At 39.1% G+C, this 27,980-nt stretch overlaps 1 protein-coding gene across 2 annotated transcripts in view; it reads right to left on the bottom strand.

Annotated features, from left to right (window-relative positions):
* The window catches only part of CWF19L2 (CWF19 like cell cycle control factor 2), a 1,774,451-nt gene that overhangs the window by 1,610,614 nt on the left and 135,857 nt on the right, over window positions 1-27,980 (bottom strand). For both annotated transcript variants that reach the window (XM_044072604.1, XM_044072603.1), the window contains exon 4: window positions 22,910-23,029. In XM_044072604.1, coding sequence (XP_043928539.1) covers window positions 22,910-23,029 — 120 coding nt within the window. The remainder of the gene's footprint in view (window positions 1-22,909; window positions 23,030-27,980) is intronic.

A 27,980-nucleotide genomic window follows, 5' to 3' on the forward strand; every position in this document is an offset into this window, starting at 1 on the left:
CATTGCCAGTCTGGTGCAATAAGGATTGTCCTTGTTCTGTCCTGTTTGATCTTGAGTAGTACTTTCGAGAGGAGGGGCAGAGGGGGAAAGGCGTAGATTGAGAGGTTTTCCCATGTAAAGGATAGGGCATCCGCTTTCCATGCTTGGCTGTGGGGAGTTCTGGTGCAAAATTTGCTCAATTGATGGTTTTGGGGGGAAACAAAGAGGTCCACCTCTGGTGTCCCCCACCTGTGGATTAGAAACCTGGATGAGTTGGGTTCCAGTTTCCACTCGGGTGGGCCCATTAGATTTCTGCTTAAGTTGTCTGCCAGTGAATTTTGTTTGCCTGGCAGAATTGTGCAGTGGTTGCTCAAGGCTGTGTTCCACAGAGCCATGGCTAACCTGCAGAGCGGGTAGGAATGAGTTCCCCCCTGCTTGTTTATGTACCACATAACTGTGGTGTTGTCTGTCTTTATCAAGAGTTGTCCTGGAAGGATAAGGTATTTGAAGGCTGTCAGTGCATTCTGTACAGCTAACATTTCTTTTTGATTGCTATGCAGGTGCATTTGTGCTGGGCTTCATTTGCCTTGAATGCATTTGCCTGCCATGTGAGCTCCCCATGCATAGTCTGATGCATCCGTTGTCAGGGTTTGGGCAGCGGGGCATTGAGTGAAAGTAAGTCCCTTGTTGTGGTTGCAGGCCTCTGCCCACCAAAGGAACTCTGTCTTTAGGCAAGGAATGATGGGAATCACTGTTTCCCGGTCCTGAGAATGTTGACACCAGAGATTTTTTAAGTACCATTAAAGTTTCCTCATATGCAGTCTTGCATATGGAATTGGGAAAATGCATGAGGCCACGAACCCTAGGGCTTGCAGTATTTTTCTTGCAGATAGCTGAGTTTGGGTGGCCAGTAGTTTGAAGTAATTTGTCAGAAAAACCTGTTTTTCTGGAGTGAGGAATGCCATCTGGGAAGTTGTGTTCAAGCTTGCTCCCAGGAATACAATTTTTTGGCTGGGTACCAGATGCGATTTCTTTTCGTTGATGGTATACCCCAGGGAAGTTAAGAGTCTCTTTATAAATGTCAGGTGCTGAAGTAGCAATTCCTGACTGTCCGCCTGAATCAGGCAATCATTCAAGTATGGGTAAATCTGAATGTTTCTCTGCCTGCAGTATGCAATGGCTGGAGCCAGGGCACTTTGTGAATACCCTGGGCACAGTAGATAAGCCAAAGGGAAGTGCAGAGAACTGAGTGCATAGAGCCTACCCTGAAACGCAGATATTTTCTGCAAGATTCCCTTATGGGGATGCGCAGATAAGCTTCTTTTAAGTCTAGGGTGATCAGCCAGGAGTCTTTGGCTAGCAAAGGAAGCAGCTGTTGGAGTGTAAGCATTTTGAACTTCGGTACCACCAGGAAGGTGTTGAGAATTTACAGATTCAGAATAGGGCACCAAGAGTTCTCTTTTCTGGGCACCAGAAACAGTCTGGAGTAGAAACCTTGTCCCTTTTGCTCTGTTGGAACAGGTTGGATAGCCCTGATACTGAGAAGAGAAAGTACTTGCTTTTGGGCCGCTGCCCACTGGTTTGGAGGAAGGTCTGGCAATCCGCTTGGGGTTGGCAGTGAGTGGAAGTAGAATCGGTATCCCTGGGATACAGTGTTTAAGACCCATCGGTCCTGGTTAATGTATTCCCAGTTTTTTGCATGCATGGTGAGTTTTCCTCCTAGGGGTGCAAGTACTTTGGCATGGCTGGGAAGGATGACGGACAAGTCATTGTGAACTTTTTCCATAAGAGGGTGGCTTAGCACTCCATGTTTTTGAGGTGGGAGCACTCCATTGTTTAGATCTGTGCATACCCTGAGACTGTAGTCTTTGTGGCCTGTTGCCTCTGGGTTTGGACTGAGAAGGCCTGGGAGGGACGGGAAAGGACCAGTTTTTTGAAGGCCAATGCCTACTGAATCTAGGTGGCTGTACCTGTCAGAAATCATTAACAGTTTGCATAGATTTAGCTTTTTCTTCCATCTTTTTAAGAACAACTTCTGCTTTTGTGCCAAACAAATATTCTTGGTTTAATGGAGCATCTAGTAATTTTGCTTTGACATGGTCTGGCAAGATTTGTTCCTTCAACCAAGCATGCCTTCTCAGAACAGACCCAGTGACAGTGGCCCTGCAAGATGCTTCTAAGGCATCAAACCCACACTGCAAAGTATGTTTACCAACTTGGTTTGCAGAATGCATTAACTCCTGTAAATCTTTATAGGTTCATAGGTTGGTTTCTAGGCTATCAATCCTAGGGCCTATACAAGCCTAGCCATAACAATTCCCTGGATATTTCTTCCCATACTATTTACTTCCCTGGACCCCTGTCTAGTAGGACAACTGACGTGATCCCCGGGGTGAATTTCCTTTCTCCCATCCAATCGTCAAGGTTTCTTTTGAAGAGGGCCAAAGAGGCACTCTGCTTGACATGTATGGGCAATCTATTCCAGAGTCTGGGGAGTCTCTGAGTCAGGAACGTATCCCTCCAGCATGTTTTGTTTATTGTGATGACAAGGTTTAGATCACTGGAGCGTGTGGCTCTGAGGGAGTGGGATTTCTTTAAGTGTAGCATGTCCAACAGCTCTGGGTTTGACATGGCCTTGTATGTTAAGCAGAGATCGCCTCTGAGTAGACAATATGCGACAGAGTATAGCTGGAGTTTTTTAAGGCGGTCAGCGTAGGGCATCTGCTTTAGGCCTGTGATTCTTTTAGTGAGGTATTTCTGTAGCCTTTCCAGTTGTTGCAGATGTCTTGAGAGGTGCATACCAAACGGGGAGTTGTATTCTATAATGGGTCTAATGAGGGATGAGTACAGTGGGACAATGACCTCCTATTTTCTGGATGAAAATCCCTTAGTGATGAGGTGTGCCACATAGAAGGATTTCCTGACTGTTGTGGCAATGTGGTTATCGAAGATGAGACCACTGTCCACCTGTGTCCCTAAGTCTCTTATCACACTTTTGGTGTTTAGTGTACTGCCACCTATATGGTAATTCATGGGTACATGTTTTTTCCCAAAGGGGATAACTATACATTTCTTGGCATTGAGTTTGAGCCCATGGCTCTGGCACCAAGCATCTGTTTCTGTAAGGCCCTTTTGTAGAGTATCCACATTATTTGGGGATTCAATAATGGCTCCCAATTTGCAAACATCTGCGAACATTGTTAGCCAGAGTCCCTTAGTGTTGGCCTGTATTTCAGAGAAGTAGATGCCAAACAACAGGGGACCCAGGACTGAACCCTGAGGTACTCCACTTGTCTAGAGCTGGATTTGGAGTCGGCTACTTTTACAGTGTGGGTTCTATCAGTAAGCCAGTTAGCAACTCATTGGGTGACGTAGGGATTAATGCCCAGCTTAGTAAGTTTATCTATGATTCCAGAGTGGGGTATGGTGTCAAAGGCCTTGGCAAGGTCTAGATAGGCTGTGTGGACCACCTTACCCTTGACCATGGCTCTGAAGACTGATTCAAAGAAATCAAATCAGGTTCAGGAGACAAGATTGGCCCTTCACGAACCCAAACTGGGTGGGGTCCAGTGTTTGAAGGTTGCCAATGTCTTTGTTTATAAGTTCCATGACAATACGCTCCATGGCCTTGCAGATAAGGCTCATCAGACTGATGGGACGGTAGTTTCCGGGATCCAAGGTGGATCCCCCCTTGTGGAGTGGGATAACTGTAGCTCTGCGCCACTCAGTGGGCACGAAACCTGAGGTGAGGCTATGATTAAACATGACACTTAGGTGAGGTGCCAGTTGATATTGTAGTTCATGTTGTACACAGCCCGGGATGTCATCTAGTCCCATAGATTATGTATTCTTAGCTTTGGACAGTGCATTTTTTACCCGTGTGGCCGTTATTACCGGAATTTGGCAATCTTCAGGTATTGAGATGGGCCATTTAGGGGGTGAGAGGGGGGGTGAAGTTGGCACTGAATCGATCTGCCAAGATATTGGCAATATCCTTGGGATCAGTATATTTAATGCCATCCTGTTTTAGCTCAGAGCAGATCTGAGCATTGCCATTTAGATTCTTGACATAGTTATAGAATGCCTTGTGGTTGTCTTTGGAATCTTTGGCAATTTTATTTTCGTAACTAGCTTTGGAGGATTTTATGAGGGATCTCAGTTTCTTATTAAGGCTGATAAGGGAGTTTTTTGCATCCTGGGATTTTCCTCTTTTCTGCAACAGTTTCTTCCTTTTGTTGTAAAGTTTGTTTATGGCAGGGGACCACCAGATTGGCTTCCTTTTTTTGGATGAGAGCATCTTGGTTCTATTTGGGATGGCACAATTCATGCATGAGTGGATGTGCTCGTACAGTGCCTTAGTGTAGGATTCAGCAGTTGAACTTTCAGTTCCCATCTGCATGGGTGTCATGAAGTTTGTCACTTCTGACTTGAGTAGCATGAAGTTGGCTTTGGAGAAGTTTTTTATGGAGGTTTCCTTACTGGGGGGTGGGATGTGGATGTTAAGGGTGATTAGCTTATGGTCAGACCTGACTAACGAAGGGGTGACCATAGGTGTGGAACATCGATTTCCCATGTTGGTAATAACCAGGTCCAGGATATTGGAGCCCCTGGTGGGACTATGGATCAATTGATCCAGGGTGTTGGACTTTATGAATTCCAAGAACCGTTGGGCAAAGGTGTTGGTACATTAGTAGTTTTCCCAGTTAATGGCAGGGTAGTTAAAATCACCCAGTATTAGGGTGCTTGGTTCTATCTTAATATTTTCCAGTATGTTTAGAAAGGTGTAGTGAGAATCTTGGGGTATGTTGGGGGATCTGTAGCAAGCTACAATTTGGATTGCAGTCTTACCTAGTGTTAGTTGCACCTGGAGAATTTTAGACGCATTGTGTTGGGCAACTAGCCTGGTGGTGTGAATATCCTTGGTGAATATTGATACTCCTCCACCTTTAATGTTTCGGTCCTGGTTTGGTGGCCGAAAATTGCGGTAAGAGCTGTAGCCTGGTATTGCAGGGGTGCTCTCTGAAGCCTTGAATCAGGTCTCAGTTACTGCACAGATATCGATGTTCTCCATTTTTAGGAGTGCCTCGAGAGAGTGCATTTTGAGATTTAGACTTCTAGCATTGAGTAGCATTACCTTCAGATTTTGCATGCTTGTACATGTTACGGTGGTGATTTTGTCCTTTGAACTTTGCCTAAAAAAGGCACTATAGAGGTGGCAAGAGCCTTAGCCAGTAACCTGAATCCCAGGGGCGACAGGTGCAGACCATCTCTGGCAAAGCATCGTGGTGTGTCGATCATGTCGTCCCAGGCAGACAGATACTGGATCCCCTTTGAATGACACCAGAAGCTTAGCCAATTGTTGAAGTCAATCATTTTGTCCTTTTATTGTGGTATCATTCTGCACAATCAGGGATCGACAACATTTTTGTTTAATTAGTTCCATAATATGCTGCTGGTACTTGAACATGTGAAACTGGCAATTTAAAGCCCTGATGGCAAGAGTTGCAGAGGTATATACCTTCTTACCTAAACTGTCTAAAGCCCTAGAATCCCTGTCCAGAGGGGTAGGGTTTTTGGCTGTAGTAGCCTTAATACCTTTATGTCCCTGGGAAATGGTCTCTGGGTCTGCAGTAGGACTTTTAAAAAAAAAATTGTGAGAATCAAGTACTCTGTAGTACCTGTCAGGCTTTCTAGGGGTTGGAGGTAAAGTATCGGGGTAAGACTTGATTCCATGAAGACATCATCAACAATATCCAAGACAGGGGGTATAGCTAGAGGCCTGTGCTGAGGCAAGTCTAAAAATTCTGAGTCTCTTTTTGGACTGGAGGGTAGTCCTGGCATTCCCAGCAGAAATGTTCTCTTGGGGTATACAAGGTTTCACCGAAAGAAAAGTCCTCTGGAGGATAGGCAGAGGGAACGGAACCCTCTGCATCCGAAGCCTCAAAGGTGGATAAGGGTATGTCCTGGTAATCAGAGGGGTCAGAATCTGTAGAATCAGAAGGAAAATTAATTATTTGTCTTTTAGAGGGGGAAGGCTGGCTTCCCCTAATTAAAGTAATAAGGTCTTCAGCCATTGTAAGTATTTGTTTCTGAGGCATTGGAGCTTGAGAATGCACTTTGGTTGTCAGTTTCCTAGATGTAGTGCGAACTCTGGGCCTGAGAAATTCAGTAAATTTAGTCAAAAATGAAGTAGTCTGTTTAATATGAACATTGGAAGGTCTGAATACACTCTCAGAAGCCAGTGCCTGCACAGCGGCTCCGGACCCATCCAAGATAGAGACATCCACAGGTTCCATAGTCGAAGAAGCATCTTGCAACATACTGGACTCCGAATGGGTCTCAGTAGAGGCCTGCGAATCTGTAGAAGCCGGTATCATGGGCTGCAAAAAAAGTACCAGTGGACTGGCGACTAGCTTAACTGAAGCGTCGTCGGCAGTTTTGGACCTATGCGGTCTGTCTCTGTCTTTATCCTTACCTTTTTTCGGAAGATCGGTAGTTGGTGGCTTAATGAAGCCATTTCACAATATGGAGAACGAGAGCGAAAGAATTTAGCGACAAAGATAGCCCGACGACGAATAGTTCAGGCATTGAACAAGGCACAAAATCAACAGTGAGGAGCGTAGTGGTCTGGGCCTAAACAGATGACGCAGTAAGAATGAAAATCTCTGTGAGGTATTTGCTTTCCACAGACAAGACAATGTCCAAGACATTTTTCTGACATCGGTTAGAGCAAGAAAAAAGGATCCCCAATGGGGTATTTCGCTTTAGAAGACTTCAGGTTTGAAACTCGAAAATTTCAGGTAGCGGCCGACCGGCACTTGCGAACTGCTTCTGCTTTGGGCACCCACACAGCAAGAAAAGCTGATGTAATGGCGTCAGCTGCATGTTTTATACCCCTGACGACCTGATGTCAGGGAAGAAGCGACAGCATCTGACGCAGAAATCCCAAGACTGGTATTAAGGCCGACTGGGGGCTACCTGCAGGCAGATAACCCAAGTGTGATGACTGCAACAGTGAAACACGAAGAACATCTTTCTCATCATCCTAGCCATGTTCACATTGGAAAGCTTCAAGAAAAATTGACTCCTCCTGGGAGGGGACTTCAGAGGACCACCCAACTTTCTGTCTCAAAAGTTCAGAGATATTTCTGAATGAGACACCTCAAGTGGGGATTTGGGGGTCTGCTCCCCTCATCAAAGTTGGTGTGTTCGTTTAATGATTCCTCAGGAGAGTTAATCTGCCCCTCTTGCATGCATGCTTTCAAGGAACCTCTACTGTGGGATGTTCCAATGAGGACTCGGAAAAAGAATGGTAGCCCTGAACACAGTCTTTCTCAAGGCTCAACAGGGCTGACTGTCAGGATGAGTAGGATCAGGACGCATTCAATAAGGGATGGACAGAGCCAAATGAGGAAGAAAAGTCTGCTCATCAGACAGGGGGGGGAGTGGCCTCTTGACAACTACAAATGTAGAAATCTAAGAGGAACCCAAAAATATCCCAGCTGGGCCAAAGCTGCCACTCCAGCCTGATGCCAGTATCCAACTCAGCTATGCTCCAAAGCCAAAGCTGGAGCGGAGTTGTTTCAAGGCTACAAAAGAAGTGATGGCTCCAAAAACTTAAGAGTTGACCCACTCCCAAATCCAACATCAATGCCTCTGTCCAGAAATCTTTCCAAATCCGAGCCATTTAGAGCTGGCTGGATCAGAAATGCCATCAGAGTAGAAGACAACCAGGTCTTCTGATCTGACATGGACAAGACCTGGGTAGCACTTGGATCCACAGTCCCGGAACCAGGAAAGCAGATTGGGGGTAGGAGCAACAATGGGATGACAAGAAGGATGCAAGTTCACGTGTCAATAGTAGATGGAGTCAGAATAACCCCCCCCCCCAACTGAATCTGGGTCACAAGGAATTTCCTCGACATCCTACCCACATCCATTTCGGAAAGGCTTCAGGTAGGCCGTACTTACTGAAACAAAGAGGCTGTGGATAGGGACCTGGAAGATCAGTGAAAAGTCTTCTTCTGTAAGAATGGAGAATAGCCTGGGGAAAATGGGATCAAAGGAGAATTTAGGCTACAGTAGCAGAGGTGTATTGGATCCAACAACTATTCTCTCAGAGATGGGGGGTCAGATCCGAAGAGTTCAGAATTTTTGGAGCTGGAGCCAAAGAAACAGGTGAAGAACAGGAATGGTCCAAAGAACACTTCCTGGACTCTTTAGGTTTCTCATTCAGTTTATCAAAACTTTTCTCCCTCTTCTCTCTGTCAGAAGTCCTATTCATAGAGGAGGAAGCTCCAGATACAAAAGAATAAGTAAAGAGCAAATCTCCTGGAGAGATAGGAAAAAGCCCCTTCAGAACAAGTTTGTTCCTATGTTCCGTAACTGCCCGAAGACCAAAAGCAATGCAGCTGGAGCAATGTTCATCCAGACAGGCAGTTCCATGACAATACACACACACTTGGTGTGCAGATCTTGTGGCCACAGGGCAGACATTTATTGAAGCCTGATGGAGAGAGAGAGAAAGAGACGGAGAGAGAACAAAGCACCACACAGCTAAATATTCATAATACAAATTATAACAACTACTATAAAAACCTAACACTTTGGACTTCCAAAATGGCTATACAGTGCATAACAGCTTAAATTCAACTCTCCCATTGTGAAAACAAAAGCTCAGAAAACAGAGCTAGTGAAGATGTCTTTTGGGGTAATTTTCAGTTAATGGAGAGTTAGTGCACTGCCTGGATGTCAGCAAAGTAGAAATTTAGAAACCCAGAAAGAAAACCTGCCTGGATGCCAGCAAAGAAGACATTTAGAAACCCAGAAATAAAACAAACCACAAAAGGTGAGGTTAAAACAAGTTCTGGGAAGAATCATGCAGCTGTTCAGCAAAAAGCAGTTCAAGCTCCAGTTTTGGTACAAGATATGACTTCCAGTAATCTACTGGAAAAAAAAATGAAACACTTGAGGAGTACATCGACTCAAACAACAAAAGGCTGGAAAAAATGAAAGAAGCTTTAAGTAGGCATTCAAATGAGCTGATAAAACTGCAAAAATCAAAGGTCAAAATGAAGAAAAGGCTGGCTGAGTATGAGACTGCTCAAAAAGAGATGGCTCAAAAATGGCAGAATTTGAGGACACCATGTGGGGAAAACCTAAGATTTTCTGCTGTACCAGAGAAACTGGAAGGAACAGACTGTATTTATTTTATAAAAGCACAAATAAGCAACTGTACTGGTATTCCACAGCACACATTTGTTAACTGAAATGGCAGATCGTGTACATGCTCCAAACCTGGTCATGAGAAAGCAGCCTAGACCTCTAATGCAATCTTACCTCCAAAAACAGTTCATTCAGACAAAACTGTGGCAGAAGGACAAAATACTAAAAGTTGGAGACAAGTGGAGTGCTTGTCGAAATGATTGCTCACTATACACCAGGCAGAAGAGGAGTAAATTTATTCCAGCAATCAGGGAATGTCGAGAAGCAGGAGAGAGATTCAAGCTGCTGTATTCAGCTACCTTTAGAATATTTCTTCCTGGATGGTCAGTCCTTTTTTGATGGACAGCATGCTAAGGAGGAAAATACAAAAGTACATCCAACAAAAAGTGAGCTATCACACAGAAGGGGATTCTGCGCCGTATTCTTCTGATAATAAAGCTCATATAGAGACTATGCCAGAGAAACCTTTTCCTGTGTTCCAAAGAAAAGTGCTTGAGAGATAGAAGAAAAACACAGGCGTTGACTAGAAAAAACAGAAGGATGTTGGAAATGAACCAGAGACTGGAGTTGGGAGATCAAAAGGAATAAAAACAGCAACTCATGAATTCATGAATAAATGCGGGACTACAAAGTTTCAATCACATTTTTGAAATACAGTTGAACAAAAAAATGGATTTTTTTTTTATCTTATACCCAACTTTATGTCATTTATATTTGGAAGAACTTTAAGGAGAGGGGATGAGGAAGAAAAGAGGTAACAGTAAGTAAAACAGTTTTTGTTCTTAACAGCATTTTTATAAAATATGACATATACTGCATGCTATGTAGTAAAGCTTTTTCAGTTGTTTGTGTCTATAATAGGGGTAACTAAAGTAGACCGGTTCCTTTTTCTCACTTCTTTCTTCTTGTTCAGTTTTAAGAAATATAGGCACTGCAATGTATAAAAAAAATGAAAGCCTGGACAAAGGAGCATGATACATGTAAAACTGATATGCTTTCTCTTACATTTGCATAGGGAAATGACTGGTGTAAGGCCCGAATGATCTAAAAATAAGTTTCATGTGGAAGCAAGTAAATAAAAGCAAATTAAATGCAATGAAAAATTTTCCTTTAGCAAAAAAATGTTCACAGTGCGACATGAATAGCTTATAGCTGAAGGCAACTGTGTATCTGATTCTCATGTTTTTATAGAGAGAAGCTGATAAGGGCAATACAAACTGAATACTTTTTTTCTTTCAATGGCTAAATGACAAAGTTTTCTGAAAGCATTCAAGTTGTTTTATACATCTGGAAGGAAATACAGATAAGGCAAAACAGACAGCACTTAGTGTAAGCAGAAGCACAGACGTAACATGCATCTTAGAATAGATAACCTTCATTTTAAGTTAAATCAAGCCTGTGAGTGTAGCTGTCAATCTGGGACAATTATTACTATTAGGAGGGTTGAACTTCATTATTTGAAGATGTATATAGTGTGTGTTTGTAATAGGTTATTTTTTTGATAATTTCATTAAAATAAAATGTCTTGTAAGATGTGGCATATGATCAAATGGATATGGCACGAAATAAGTGCATAAAAGGTGAAGCAGCTAAAAAATATTGTATGCATTTAACACAAAATGCTGAATCTAGACATTAAAAAAGCTGTTACACTAACAGGTGAGAATAACTTATTTTCATAATAGCAGTACTTTCCATATTATCTTTGAATGTGAATAGTCTCACAGGTATACACAAAAAAGAAAGAGTAGTAGTAGCCTATATTAAAAATGCAAAGTCCAAATAGCTATGTTTCAGAAGACACATATGGAAATAAATGAGCACGTGAATTTGATGAAGAAAGGATTTCAGGAAGGACATTCATGGGAATATCTGGGGCAAAGGAAAAGGGGAATACTTATGTTATTTGCTACAGGAGCTCCAACAGTGATAGAAGAGGGGAAATGGGTAATAATGGTAGATTTGTAGTAGTAAGGGGCTTCTGGCAAGGGAGGGGGATTATGCTGGCATGTATTTACATTCTATCGAGAACTGCTACACTGGAATGCAAGAAAACTCAGGGAGAAATAATCAGCTTTCAGCAGGGAACATCACTTACAGGTGGGGGCTGGAATTTGATGTGCAACAGTGAGGATGAATATGGGGCATAGAAAGGAAAATATAACATAACGGTAGATTTTTGAAGAAAGTTTTAAAAACATTTGGTACGGAAGACGTGAATTCGGTAGTAGGAGTTGGGGAAAATTTACATATTATTCACCAAGGGGCAAAATCTGGACTAGGCTAGACAGAAATTATATTTCACTGGAACGTGTGCATTTAATTGAAAGTTTTGATATACATCCAATAACTATTTCAAATCACACACCAATAATAACTGAAATCAAAATGCAGGGTAATAAAACTGAGAAAATGCTTCTGTTAATCAGATAGGAATTTAAGGAATGGGTAGTGGAAATTATCCAGGAGTTATTATGAAAGATAAAAATTTCTTCAGAAAATATAGCTAGGAGTGGGTTAAAATGAAAGTGGAGTTTAAAAATTGAGTAGAAATTTTACAAAAAGTTATGGTTAAGAAGTAACAAGAATTATTTAGAGGGACTGACAAAGGTTAAAGTATTGCATATTAGAAGGGATTTCACAGAACAAGAAGAGAAACAAATGTGGAGTGTTAAAGAGAAAATGAGGGACTACTGGATAATATGCATGAGTTTAGAAAGACTGTTGCTAAGCTACTATTTTTTGATAAGAACTGTACAGCACAGAAACTTTTAGCACAATGGCTCAGGCAACAGAAATTAGAAATGGTTGTTGCCAAGCTTAGGGAACCCATAACAAGGAAAATAGCCAGAGATCCTGTAGATGTCTTAGAAATATTACAGATTTTCATAACATTTCTGAATCAAGCAGAGTAATTTGGAAATCAAGAAAAAATACAAATGAAAATATTTATGGAAGAATTAAATATGCCAAGGTTAGAGGTAGTTGAGGCTTCACAACTAATAGTTAAGATAGGAGGAGTTGAGATAACAGTGGCAAATTATAACCAATCTACTGGAAAGTCTCCAGCAAAAGATGGGATTCCAGTGGAAGCTTGGAAGCTAGGAGAGAAGAAAGTTTTAAAGATCTGGAAGATTCAGTTTAACAGTATTTTAACAGGAGGAGAAGAATCAACATCCGCTTAGAAAGCAGTGGTGGCTGTAAGACCTAAAGACGGTAAAGACCCATCAGTTCCAACTTCATGTAGGCCCATTTCAATTCTAAACTGTGACTATAAAGTGTTTATGTCTACAATACCTAAAAGAATGGTAAACATGTTGCCAACATTGACAGATACAGTTCAATGTGGTTTTGTGTACAGGAGACAAATATTTGACAACATTAATAGAAAAATAATGATGCAGGGTGGATGTTGATGCAAAGAAAACATTCAAAAAGAGTAAGCGTGGATTTTAAGAGTAGGATAATGGAAGCATTTGCATTCCCTAACAAAAGCAATACGGTTAATTAGGAGGATGTACAGTACGAGGGATCTGAGGCAAAAATGAAGTCCGTGTGGGGGGGGGCTCTCTGATAAGTTCTGTTTGAACAGAGGAACCAGGCAGGTGTGCCCTCTTCCTCTGTCATTTGCATTATATTTAGAACCATTTTCAAAGAAAATAACGGACTCAGAAATTCAGGGATAGCATTGGTATGGCAATCAAGAAAAGTTGGCTTTATTTGCAGATGATCTTATTTAGTAACTAATAAAACCAGAAAATGACATGTCATTGTTGTGGAACATTCTGAGACAGTTTCAAGTCTTTTTGGGATACAAAATTAATGAAGATAAAACAAAGACAATAGCTATAAAATGAGTACCTAAACACGAACTGGTTCAGCAATAGCCATATTTAAGGGGACCTGATAAAATGAGGTACTTAGGATTATGTGTTAAAAATGATTTTGTTGTGGCAGCTAAAGATATGTAGGAAGACACTAAAAAGATAACAGAAAAACTGAGAAACTGGAAGCTCTGTTTTATTGATGTGCATAGCAAGATACAAGCAATGAAAATGTTTTTAGACCCTTCAGTCTTTATACACAGTTCAGGTATATTTTTAACAAAAAGAAGAGAAGTTGTGGATAGCAATTAATAAAGAGTTGAAGGATTTTAACTAGGAGGGGAAGAGGGCAACAATCAAGTCGGATAAGTTGATCCTTCCAATAGAACAAGGTAGTTTTGTATTACCTGATTTGAATTGGGTATTTCAGAGCTATACAGTTAAGGCTTCTACACGTAGCATGAGCAGAAAGCTGTAATTCAAAGTGGAAAAGGATGATAATGAAATGGGGGGGGCTCAAGAAATTAGGAGAGATAATTGGGATTCTGAATGCAGATCCTTAATGAGAACAACAATAACCATACAGAATAAAAAGCAGAAAGTATTCTAAGAACTAAGCCAACATGGGAATGGAGAAAAGAGATTCTCTGCCACTAGGGATGACTGCAATTAGCAGTGCAGAGAAAAGGCAAGAGGGATGGAATTTACTGGAGAAAACTGGCAAAGAAATCAAGGTACTGGGGGAAAATAATTAAGAAGGGAAATGTAAACACAATGGGAAGAAGCCAATAATTCATTTAGACTGCAGGCTAGAGATTGCCTTCCCTATCAAGGGCTGAAAACAGAGTATAGACAAAGAGAAAGGAATAGAGCCAGCCTAAGTGAAAGACCAGCACTGGCAGAGTTTTTAGTATAATCAAGAACAGAAGCTGCAGTTAAAAATGGAATAATTAGTAGGGCACAAAATATTGCATAATAAGTATAGGAATCAATCAAAGGAGGTCAGAAAGGATTGGAGAGAGATACTGGATAATCAATTCAAAAAAGAAACAATGGGAAGCTATATGTATGGCTCCCAAATATGCAACAAAGTCTAGAAGATCCAAGATATTTGCTTAGATGGTTTGCAAAGGTATTTTTACATCCCAAGCAGACTCCAAAATTGCAAATGTTGCAGGTGTGATGGGGAAGTAAGAGGTAACTGGGAACATACATATTTTTTTTGCCGGGGGGGGGTGGAGTAATGAATTGGAAGACTTTAAACTCTTCCTGCAGACTGTTCTGTCAGAATTAGTTGGTGAGCAAATTGGTAAAACTAAAAATTATTTTTGAGCTGTGATACAAAATTGGAATTGCCTAGACATAGTAAGGCCTTACAGAGATAAATTCTGGTGGCTGCTAAAAAAAGTAATTATTAGAAAATGGAAATCAAAGTCTAAGCCAACCATAGTAAAAGTAGTGAAAATGGTAACAGTGGTAAAATAACTGGAAGTGGGATCTTTGGAAAAGGGTAGGAGCAAATTACAGAGAAAAAATGTGAATCTGGGAACAATACATGCAGAATAATGTTTTGGAGAAGGAATGAGGTTTAAGTGAAGACCGGAATTGAATGAGCTATGTAATGTTTGACTGACAATGACTATATAAAAAATTATAATGTACAATGTTTGCAACTGAAAATATATCAATATGGTTTGTTTTCATTTATATAAATGTATGATTGTCTATGTCATAGATGACAATTAAATAAAGATATTTCCTGTTTAATAAAAAAAAAAAACAACTAAAATCTAAATAACACTACACTACTTGGCAAAGCTATCAAATGACAGAAAGAGCACCAAAGGCATATGAGAGAGAGAGAGAGAGAGACCAAGCTCTAACTAGATAGTTAACAGTAGCTAACAAGAAAGTAAAATGATTAAAACAAACACTACCTAAATGCTAACAAGAGTATAAATGTAAAAAACCTCAAAGGTATACAAAAAATTGTCAAACGATCAGTGCTTAGCTAAGGCAAGCCTGAGTAGTGGACACCATGTCAGAAATGAATAAGGGGTAAATGTGATCTGGAGTGACCTTCAAGGGCAGGACGGGATGATTGGTAAAAGGAGGAGCCTGAGCTTTGGATACAAAGTCTACAGTGGCTGAAGTCAGATATGGAGACCCAACCACTGAGGAACGGATGGAATAGCCAACATCAGATTAAGGATTTTCGTGTGAAAGAGCAAGCATCCCGGCACCTCCATGTCCCTACATCAAATTCTGAGACTGTCCAACCCTTGGGGGCCAGGGATAAGAAGAAAAATCCTAATCCACACAGCTGTACAACATCTCTCTGCCTGCTGTTGACAGAACTGAGATTTGACTAAATCTGACTGATGAATCCCATTTCAATTAATTTCACATCAATGAAATGCCTACTACCCATTTGTGAAATATTTTGTACTTCATACATGCTGAGCCTGAAACTGGTCAGTATTTATCAGTGCACTACCTTCAGCTAAAGAAATATACACAAAAATAAAAATAAACTTTCATACTTTAAACAAAGATCAACTGTTCCTGTGTTTAGGAAAAAATGGAAGACTTCTGTTTTTTTCAACTCCCTTACAGCCTCCTCTGATAGTTCAGCACTGCTGGGTTTAACAATGTTAACAATGTTATCCTTATTGTTAAATGAAACTCAAACCAAAAGCTGTAGACGGAATGAAGGAGCGAACACAATTCTTCAGTACTTTCGTTCAAATTTATTCTTCATGAACTTCTTCAGAAGAGAACCCCATTAGCTTTTCCTCACTACAGCACAAACACATCCAAAATAACACTGGAAATGGTCTCTTATGGCAATAAGTAAGGTCAGAAACACCAATTCCACAGGACCAAATATAATACGAGGAAGCATAACCTAAGCAATCAAATACTGGCAAATATATTATTTTATACATCTGCTTAATACAACATTAAAACCTGAATATATATCCATGACATCTGGAAACAAACACTTAATTGTTGTCTTGCCATAGAAGGCACATCCATGAACTCCAGTTATATGTTAATCAGGCTGACAAGGACTCCGTGAAGGTGATGGACAGAATCATCACAGAAGTTATTCAGGTAGATAAAGGAAAACTCTTTTTCCAAGGCTTAACCTCACTACAGTTTTATCAGAAGTAGATCTTGTATGCTTAATCTTATAAATTTCTTTGCAAATGTGACTGCTGCACTGGATGAAACTTTATTGCCCAGAATACCTTAATCTAACTAAAGGAGTCAACATAACATATGGATCAAAAAGAACTGAAGCAAAATAATTTGGGTCAACTCTGGTTACATGGTCAATCACAAAAGATAAGAACAGGAGCAATCCTATCCTCACCATCCCCTGTCACCGGGCCACTTCTTTTTGACATCTTTTTCTCATAAGTCAAAAATAAATCCACCATTTGGTTCTTCAAATATATACATGATCACAAAGTTAGGTGCACTGTTTTTAATCCTGCTGACACAGCTTCCCTTTAAATGGCACTTAACATTACACAAACAGTGCAGGAGGATTTACCTTCACTGTCAATAATATTCTGGAATTTGGCAAATAAAATTGCCACAACTGCCAGTTTTATATAATACTGATAAGCTGAAACTAAAAGATGACAAATTAGAAAAGGATCTTGGCAGCTCTTGTAAATGATGGACTTTTATTTGATAGCAATAAAGCTGCTAACACCTGTACAGCATAAAGAGATGTTCACCCAGTCCTCCATGGGGTCATCAGACATGCCAGGAAGGTAACTATCCTTGTATATAGCTCTTATTAGTCCACTTATAGAATGATGTACCTTGTTCTGTAGCTTATCTAAATACCACTGCGTGTAAATGAAGAAGGTGCAACAATTTTTCACAAGCAAGCCTGAAGGATTTCAAGGTTTGTCCTACAGCCAAAGACTACAATACCTCATTCTCTCCTCTGTATTTTAACATCTTTTTAGAGAATACCTTTGTCTGAAATACACAGCATTCAAGGACCACTTACTACTTGCAATATGTCAATTAAAATAAATATCAGCTGTACTACAAAACATGATAGCTTCACATGGCGACTTCAACTCTTGGAAATTACCCCCCCCCCCCAACTGCACTCATCCCATCAATCCATACCTTTAAAATGAAATGGATAATGACAATGGCATCTTTAACTTCCAACATAAGATCCAGAGTATCAAGTTCCTCAACGGCCAACAGGCCTTGAACTCTTCAGCAAAGCTAGAAGGCAATGGAAAGAAGAACCGAAGAAGGCTCCTAGCAATTACAGGAACATACATGTGCCTTGTGAACCTACAAAGTTTCCACAGAATACCGGCATGAGACCAGCTAAGTCCATCAGAGGGAATACAGCAGAGCTGATAAAAAGGTAACTGGGATGAAAATGCTGATAAGGTAGGTATAACCTCGGATGTTATGTTTTATCATTTGAGTAACCCTTTGTAAAGAGGGTAGTATATAAAGAATCAGGTGCTAGTTTCACCCACATACTCAGTCTGCACTGCATTTAAAATTGAGGTATGACAGACAGACGCAGAAATATCCCTAGCAAATAAATGTGTAAAGCCATTGAAGGACACTCAAGGCAGTCATTCTTTTGTTGAATAATATGAACCAATATGGTCCAAAAAATCAATCATTAGCATGGGGGGGGAACATAATCTGAAACAAAAAAGAGGGCATAATAAAATAACTTTTGGTTGCTTAGAACACAGAAACACTCCATATGTAATATACACATGACTGATTAGGATCTCAAATGTGTCAGCATAGCAAGAATAAAGCATTAAACCAGTACCACTCATACATGTGTGCAAGTAGCTGTACACTTATTTAGATGCTCAGAAAAAGTAATAAAAATTAAATTATTAAATGTGTCCTTAAATCAGTTTAATGATAAACAAGTCTTCTAACTGCTTTGTAAGACAAGAACCAAACAAGTAATGTTAATAAAAGTGTTGATAATTCTGTATAAATCCAATAAAAGATATAGCAAACCAGAATTTATTCCATCATGTGCTCTCTTTTTATACCAAATGAGCAAATCACATTTACTAAAGGAATATACCTTTAACCAATCTCTCTTCCTTTATTAAAAGGCTCCATCTTTCCTAAGTGTGTTCTTTTTTTTGCAAGTTCAAGTATTCAGTCTTCAAAATACAGTAAAGCTTGGCTTTAAAAAGAGTGGATAATGGAAGCAGGTAACAACCCTCCTGCTGATCCAAAAAACTATTTTTTTTCTTTTTCAGCCTTGTTGGCATAGCCCTTTTCCATACCTCTCAACCATACCAAATTCCTCAATATTTACCGGTTTTAAGGGGATAATAATTGGGTGCGTGGCCCGTTGAATTCCTGTTTTTTTTTTTTTTACAATTTCATGTTACAGCTGACATCTTCAGGCATCGCCAGCATATCCTACAATGTCATCCATGTGCAGGGGCATGCATGACAACATCAGCTTCATGAGGAAGTGCCTGACTGCCTGTTGGACTCAGAGAATGGTGCTGGAGTTTCAAACTGTGGATGGTGAGTGCTGTTGCTAGCAGTTGCTTATTTTGATGCCTTTGTATTTAGCTATACTTTAGTACACAGCAGGACTGATGGCTTCTTAGAGGAACACCGCATGTGATTTTTACTTTTTTTTAAAAAGTTTCCCAGTTTCTTTCATTATTTTTTTAATGCAATATAAATTGCAGAGAAACTGTTATTTTCTTGCAATTATGCAGACATGCACTTATAACGCAGACAGTGTTGTTTTATAATTTGTTTTGGTTTATAAAACTAAGAAGCAATAACTGTATGCATTATGAAGGACTGGGGATACTTATGTATCAAAATGATAATATTCAGATCACATTTTTAGTAGAATCAGTATAAAATGAGCCAAGAAAGGGGGCAGTTGACACTTTCACAGCTCATTCATTCTCTTGCTACTGGGGGCTACTGACCATTATGAGGTCAAGTGGTCAGGGGTGCATTTTGCCAGATTTCTGTCAGATTTCTGTCTTATATTTGTGATTCTGATGGTAAAAATAATTTAGCAATTTCTAGGTGAATTTGTACTTGTCTTACGTATATTGAGCTGTAAAGCTGTTGAAGGCATAGAGATGCATCATTGCATTTTTTCAGTTGTTTGTGCTTTCATATAGGTTGCACTAGTTTGTGTTTAGTACAGAAAGGATCCATTAGAACTTGCTGGAGGCTAAGAAGATAAGACACCTACATGGCATTTCAAGGTTAGGCTGTCTCTTGATGCTGTAAGTCATGATCGAGTTGGAAAGTCTATTTTAGTTTCCATTTTTTATGTCTCGCTAATTCCATAAACTGCTTTTTAAAGAAATCTTATGTGATGGCATTCACGCCATCTTGGTACTGGAGGTCAGTGTGTTAATGGTATCAGTATATCTTTGCCATTATTCTTTGTTCCAGTCCGTCGTTTTAAAAAAATGACCTAAGAAGGGGTTAGTTTTTCATCACTGATAAGCCAATGTGCCGTCGCCATAGCAGGTACATTCATTTACAAGTGTTTGTGGCATACTGTTACTTTCTTCTTTTGGGGCCAAGTAGATCAGTTCACTACCATTGTTAAAAAATAAATTAAACTAAATTATGCTTACAAACTTGCTGTTACGTGCACAACCACAATACCAGATTACAGCTGGAACAGCATCGCAGCAAATAAAACTGACTGTAAACATTCTCTGACTGCCTCAATCAATCTATTTTATACAGGTAAACTGCATCCTATATTTTCTTTTAATTACTGCACTTTGAATCAAAAGTCATGTCTTTTTCAGTAATGTTTCTTTTAGGCAGAAAAGAACTGTTGGAAATTACAACAGTTTCTACTGCTTCACTGATCAATTATGTCATACTGAACACATCAGAATGAAAAAAAAAAATGAATTATTTAAGAGCAATGCCATTTAGTTGTGCTCTGGGTAGATGGCGATAGCACTACCTATTCTAGCTTTGTTTGTGTCTTTCGGCTTTTAGGTTAGGGGTCGCCACAGCGGAACTCCGGTCCGCTAATGATTGGTAGTGGACTTTTACGTACCGGGTTACCAGCCCTGACGCACAACCTTCAATGAAGGCATGCCCCATTCACGTATGCCTCCACACAGAAGACGCGCTAGCTGAGAATCGAAAGGGACAACGTCTTGCTATGAGGCGACAACACTATCGCAGCACCACCACCACAGTTAAAACGTAAAAAAAAGACATATGGTATATCACATTAAGCTTTGTCACATTACATATACCATCTAAAATGCCATTGTTAGTATTGCCGTACATCAAAATGTTAATTCCCCGTCTTTCAGTCTAAGCAGCTGTAATGCCTAAATCCCATCTTGATTCAGTGTGCTACGGCACCCCGTCACAGCAGGAAAAACAAACCTCTTCTTCAGTCTAACCACTGAAGATATTCTGATGTGGAACTTGGACTCCTGCCAAGTGGGGAAGATTTCCTGACATTTAAACTGTAGAATAGTTTGGATGTTTGACTTTCCCTGTACAGGGCATAACACATTTTTGTAACCAGCTGTTTTACTCTATACAACACCGACAGGTTTTGATTTAAATAGTTTTAACTATTGTATTTACATGCTCCTTGAAATAAAAGTTTGAAATTAAGGGTTAGAAGAACTTATCCTGTGATGCTAAATTTCTTCCTTTCTGTGTATATTTTGTAAGTATGTTAAATTAATACAAAAATTCCTTTAAAAAAGAATAACTTATCCCATTCAGATATTTTCTGGTATTCATTTCCTTTGTGTACATTTGAGTTTTCTAAGTTACTAGACTATTAGGGGAAAAACACTGCTGGGGTTAAGTGTAACATAACAGTTAAAGTCTTCACTTCATAGACAGAAGGTACAGGTTATGATCCAGGCCACAGGATAGTGGCTGGGCTTAAAACAGCAGTTTAGGGCAGGTAGCCTAGTACGAAACTATGTTTGTGATGCTTTTATGTTGCAGTACACATCTCCTATAGTTAGCCATCTGGAGTTTAACCAGATCAGGTTGGAGTACATTACTTAAGGCCTTTACGTCTCAGCATGTAGTAATATTTTTCATACTGCATTATAGTGTAGTTACTTGTGTAAACTTTCATATCACTGGAAAATAGCATGAAAAGTAGGGAACGGAGTGTAAATCCATGTGGAACTCTTGTCTTCACAGTATGGTAATAAGATTTATGATATACATACCTCTCAACTGTCCAGATTTTCACAGAATGCCCAGATTTTTGCCTCATATTTTTGGTCTGTTCCAAATAAAATTTGTGTTTTTTCTGGCAAATCGTTGAGGATTTAAGTCAGCGAATAATGATAAACACTTGAGTTTCAGACTTCACAACCTTTAGAAACTGCATGCTAACACACATCCTGTTCATACCTCTCAATCTCTCAGAGAAAGAAATATGGACAAAGCCAAAAATAATGGTAGGACAAAGGCCCAAAAATAGGGGCAGATTTTAAATATTAATCCTGTTTTGCTTTGCATTATTATGTATTTTCTGAGGGATATTAAGTCTGAAATTCAAATGTCTGCCATTTATTATTATTTAGTGACCTCAAGCTTCATGTTGGTATCCCACAGTTCTACAGGAGTGGGTGGTGTTACATGAATATGTATGTACATTTTCTGTTAATCAGCATCCCGAGTTTTGGTCAATTGTACCTACTTTTGCACTGTCCTTTGTCCAGACATTTGATATTTCCAGGTTGAGAGGGATTCCCTTTTCATATTCTTGAGACAGTAGTGAGTTGCATCACTCACCCTCTAACTGAAGAAAAATGATAAGCCAAACTTGAACCCACACCATTTTTTAACACCTTTCTTAACAATCATGCAACCTGTGTCAGTGGTGTACAGCGCAACTCTAAACTGTCCTCATTCTTAGGAATGCCACTAATTTTCCTCAATCCATACTAAAAATGGGAATTGTTTAAAAAGTTGTGTTAATAGTGCTATTATTTCAAAAGTTAGTTTGAGGCCTTTTTCTCCAATTGTTTTTTGCTGTGCCTCAACTCAAAATGTAAAAGTTGAGATCAACAGTGTAGAGGGATAAAGCCCAGATGACTAGTGTATAAACAGAAGCTTGGGTGCTTGGTGCACAAACAGATGGTGGATATGCCCATTTTGGCAGGGGGGGGGGGGTGCTCACAGTAGGCCATGGCTGTGACTAAGTCTCACTTGGAAGTATGGACAATATGCCAGTGTAGCCAACTACATACCTTTCTCTAGGGCGGTACAGGCAAACAACGTGAGCATGTTCTTATGGAGGTAAACACTCCCCTGTAGCAGTATGATGCCCCCAGAAAGCCTTGATCACATCAGTGTCCCCAAACACTAGTAAACTGTAGCTAATTGAGTATGACCCAGCAGACAAAAAACGGCCAAGATAGTAGTGATGGTCAGCCGGAAGGAGCCAAAAATAATGGAAAAAAATTCTTACCATAAAATCACAAAGATAGCAAGCCGTCTTGTGGATAATTATCATTTCAGTGCAGTTATTTCTCAAGTAACCAGAACCAACAAGACCAGCACTGTAGGCAGAAATCCAACTGCTAGCCAAAGAATGGCTCACATCAGGTAAAAAGAACTGAAACAAAACAACTAGGAAAAAATTAAAATGCCTCCTGAAGACTGTATTGCTTAGCAAAGTTATTCACTTCCAAATGCAACTAAACTAACTTAAAGACACTGAAAGTATTAATTTTAATGGAAAATGGGTGTGTCATATTGTGAAGGACAGAAAGACATACATAATAAAAAAGAAATAAATCCTTTCTGAAGATGACAAATACAGATATTCAGTTAAAATTCCATACCTGTTCACGTGCTTTTTCCTGTTCTTGCTCAAGTAGCTTTTCTTTCTGTTTTTCAGCTTTAAGTGTTGCAACTGACTTGGCTTTCAAAGACATGAAGTCTAAAGTCATCCACTCCTCTCTCTGAATTGGGAAAAATGTCAGAGTCATTTGGTACTAGTAAACGTATTTCTTGAATTTTTAAAAATAACTGAAAGAATCTCAGTACCCATACAAAAAATATGAAAAGCTTACTGTTCAGTCACAAACATTCTGATGTGATAAATACATGCTCTGAAGCTGAACCTTCTTGGCCTAACTCACTTGCATCTATTGTCAAGAGCTGCAAACAAAAGTCAAGGCTGGCAGCAAACTAAAAGAATATCAACCTTTTCTGAGGAATGTGGCTCTTATCTAATATTCTAATACTAACAGACTGATACTTTTTAGTCTGTCAATACACCAAAATAGAACCGTCAAGCAATATTAAAACTGCTATACAGACTGCACTCTCTGACAGAAATGCTTCAAAGAGCAGAATATGCTGTCATTTCGAACACAAACTGCAAGCCTGTCACACATGCCATAAGAGTGTGTATTTATTAAAACCATTAAACCTTGTGAAAGATGCACTATTTAAGGCAACAATCCTTGATACAGACTTGTTAGCAATGAGGAGACACCCAGAAAAGCACAGCTTGATGTGCAGAGAAAAACGGCAACTCATAAAAGGCTAGAGTTATATTAAAAAGAGGCGACAATGACAGTATAAGAATTAGGCCTAAAACTTTAAGAACTGAAAAATAAAAACTAATTAATCCAAGTAACAGTCATGTTAACCAATATGTTGAACAATCTCAGCACTGAAACTTAACATTGTTTAAACTCTCCTAAAATGTGCCATTCCAAATAAGTATTAAGTGCACACGTCAAACTTTCTTACTATGTCTTACTACTAACTAGAAATGTATACTGTAAGTTTTCATGTTATGTTCCTATAATGTTTTAGTATTTGCACAGAATGTGAAAAATGTAATAGTATAAAGTATTATTCCTCAGTTTAATGCACAAACAGCTTTTCTCCCTGGGCCTTCCCTGAAAATGGGCCTGGTCTTAACTGGACATTTATGGTAAATAAAACAAAAAACAAAAAACAAAAAAATAACTAATTAATTAAATAAATAAATAACTGTCGACAAATGTTTGGTAGATAATAAAATGCACATGACGTAAAAAAAAATTAAAACAAGCAAACACTTTTACAAAAAAAATTTCAAGAACCATGTTAAAGACAGCAAAAAAATGTTCTTAATTACACCAAAATATCCAAAGACAGAAACCACCTACACGATCACAAGTTTTCCTTTTTTCCCCTCATCTCTCCCAAAAGTTTGATTTCTTCATATCCTAGCATTACATCATGCAACAACACACTATAAACATTTTACTTTCAAACAACTCTGTTTTCATCTCTACATTCTCCTGCTACCAGTCACAAACACACTGCTTCTAATACTACGTCTACAGTAATCTAACATCAACTGCACTGTTTTCATCTATGTACTAACTGACCCAACCAATACTTGTAATGTGAATCAAGCATAACATTAATCACCTTGTATACTAAAAACAAAATAAGCTAATATGTTTCTTTAACACTACTGTAAAGATTATTTTACTGAAATAATACTATCACTTTACTAATAAATTCCTAATATTGTGCAGCTTTATTGTATCAGGTGTGTCTACTACACAAGCTATTAGGAATTTATATGTAAAGTAAAATATGTAGTATCATTTCAGTAAAATAATCCTTACAGTAGTGTTAAAAATTATTTTACTGGAATACTAAAATTTTCAATTTACTTATAAAGTCTTTATATTGTATAGCTTTATTGTATCAGGTGTCTCTACTACATTATGTTTTTCCTGTGTTGCCAACATCCTAAAATTTTGCAGCTTTACTGTATTAGACTTTTAATCTGATTATATTATTGTGGATTTTGTTTTCATTTCTTTTTTTCTTTCTTGTGGAGCTTTTCTCCCTGGGCTGCCAGTGAAAAGGGGCCTTTAATCACTCTCAGAAGACCTATTCCTCTTAAATGAACTAAATAAAACAGAAAACATAAATACAATAAGAAATCTATTAAGCATTTATCAGTGCCAGATATTTAGTTTTACAACAATGGTAATACGCTACTGGTCTGCTGGCAGAGTGATAAGGCATCTCCCTGTGCATCATAGGTCTGGCAGCCCAGAAAATAGCTGTTCAAGGGATGGAGGACTCTACCCTTTTCAGCTATGATCTGGGCAATAAGGGCAATGGTACATGCAGTATATATGGAACTTTTAGAGTGGCCGATCAACCAGCATACTTTGGAAGGCTGAAGAAAACCAGACCATACAAAGAAAACCTATACAGACAAAGGTAGAGTATGCAAGTTCCAAACAGTGGCTACAAGTCAAGACTGCACCTCAGACAGTATACTATGAGCCAAAATGTTTACATTTATCAGAGTTCCACTTAACTTAGTACAGTAACCAAAAGTTCTGTGCTGCCTATCGCACAATGACATGAATGCCAAGTGTCCTTTTCACAATTTGACAGTGGCAAAAACATTCTAATTGTCAGAAATATTAGCATTTGAATAAAAAAAATGCAGTGATGTTTCAAGTCAAAAAAATGCTGTGTATAGTGGATATAAAAAGTGTACACACACCTTTTAACATGCCAGGTTTTTGTGATATAAAAAAATGAGACCACAATAAATCATTTCAAAACTTTTCCCACCTTTAATGTGACCTATAACCTGTACAATTTAATCGAAAAACAAACAAATCTGTTACGGGAAAAAATATAAAAAATAAAAAACATACAATAAGCTGATTGCATAAGTGTGCACACCCTTAAACTAATACTTTGTTGAAGCACCTTTTGATTTAATTACAGCATTCAGTCTTCTTGTGTATGAGTCTGTCAGCATGGCACATCTTCACTTGGCAATATTTGCCCACTCTTCCTTGCAAAAGCACACCAAATCTGACAGATTGCGAGGACATCTCTTGTGCACAGCCCTCTTCAGATCACCCCACAGATTTCCTATTGGATTTATGTATCAGTTCTGGCTGGGCCATTCCAAAACTTTAATTTTCTTCTGGTGAATCCATTCTTTTGTTGATTTGGATGTATGCTTGGGGTCACTGTCGCACTGAAAGGATAAATTCGTCTTCATCTTCAGCTTTCTAGCAGACGTCTGAACGTTTTGGGCCAAAAGTGACTGGTATTTGGAACTGTTCATAATTCCCTCCACTTTAACGAAAGCTGCAGTTCCAGCTGAAGAAAAGCAACCCCAAAGCATGATACTGCCACCACCATGCTTCACCATGGGGATGGTGTTCCTTTGGTGATGTGAAGTGCTGTTTTTGCGCCAAATGTACCTTTTGGAATTGTGGCCAAAAAGTTCAACCTTGGTCTCATCAGACCATAACACATTTTCCCACATGCTTTTGGGAGACATGACATATTGTTTTCCAAATTTTAGCCAGGCCTAGATGTTTTTCTGTGTAAGAAAAGGCTTCCATCCATACCTTTCAACTGTACAGATTTTCACAGAATATGCAGATTTTTGCCTCATATTTTTTGTCCATTTTTCATACAATTGTGGTTTTCTGCCAAATCAGTGGCAAATCATTAAAGATTGAAGTTAAAAAATAATGACAGACACTGAAGTTTCAAACTTCATACCCTGCAGAAAAGTCTTGCTAATGAAAAACCTGTTATTCTATCAACTTTCTAAGTTTGTAAGAGCAATATTTAAAAACTGTCCCTATTTTTGGGCCTTTGTCCTGCTTTTATTTGTGTCTTTGTCCAGATTTCTTGCTCTAACAGGTTGAGATGTATACTTCCATCTTGCTACCCCATAGTCCAGATAAGGGAGATTGTTGTCACATGTAGTACACAACCAGTACTTGCCAAAAATTCCTGCAGCTCCTTCAGTGTTGCTATAGGTCTCTTGGCAGCCTCCCTGACCAGTTTTCGTCTTGCCATTTCATCAATTTTTGAGGGACGTCCAGTTCTTTGCAATGTCACTGTTGTCCCATATTTTCTCCACTTTTTGAGGACTGTCTTCACTGTGTTCCATGGTATATCCAATGCTGTTGAATTTTTTTTGACTCCTGACTGATACCTTTCAACAATGAGATCCCTTTGATGCTTTGCAAGCTCTCTGCGAACCATGGCGTTTGCTGTAGCAGGCAAATGAGTAAATGTCAAGAAAATCCTACTAGGACAGCTGAACTTTATTTGGGGTTAATCATAGTCTCTTTAATTGATGGCAGGTGTGTAACCAAGAAAACTGAATGCGGTAATTAAACCAAAAGGTGCTTCAACAAAGTATTAGTTTAAGGGTGTGCACACTTATGCAATCAGCTTATTGTACGTTTTTTATTTTTAATATTTTTCACCCTAACAGATTTGTTTGTTTTTCAATTGAATTGTACTGGTTATAGGTCACATTAAAGGTGGGAAATTGTGTGAAATGATTTACTGGGGTCTATTTTTTTTATATCACAAAAAACTGGCAATTTAACAGGGGTGTGTACACTTTTTACATCCACTGTGTGTGTGTGTGTGTGTGTGTGTGTGTGTATGCACATATTTATATACACACATATGTAAATTGATAACAGGTCCTTTTAATGTACTAACCTGGAAGGGTTAAAAATGTACTAGTGGATGGCTAGTTTAAGAAGATTAACACAGAAACAAGTAATGAGTCAGTGGTAATGAAAGACCGCTGTACATAAGGGTATTTGAAGAAAAGTGTCCTAGCACACGTCAGATTTGTTACCGCTGGGTCTCACAACATTCCAAGGAGGACTCAAGGTGGGAGTTATGTAAACCAGAATGAAGAAAGGAAGGAATCTGGGGGATATCCCTATGGCAGAAGGGACTTCAGCGTTCAGAGGAGAAGTGGAATGTTGCTGTTACTGTCTGGAGGTTTAGCTGTTTTGCTGTTCTTTTTAAATGAAGTTCAGAAAGACAGCTACTCTGCTAAGTCTAAGTATTGTTTTATGTTCATCAGCTACGATGACT

The sequence above is a fragment of the Protopterus annectens genome, chromosome 5.part0 (assembly GCF_019279795.1).
Source record: "Protopterus annectens isolate FY-2018-M chromosome 5.part0, PAN1.0, whole genome shotgun sequence".
NCBI classification, from domain to species: Eukaryota; Metazoa; Chordata; order Ceratodontiformes; family Protopteridae; genus Protopterus; species Protopterus annectens.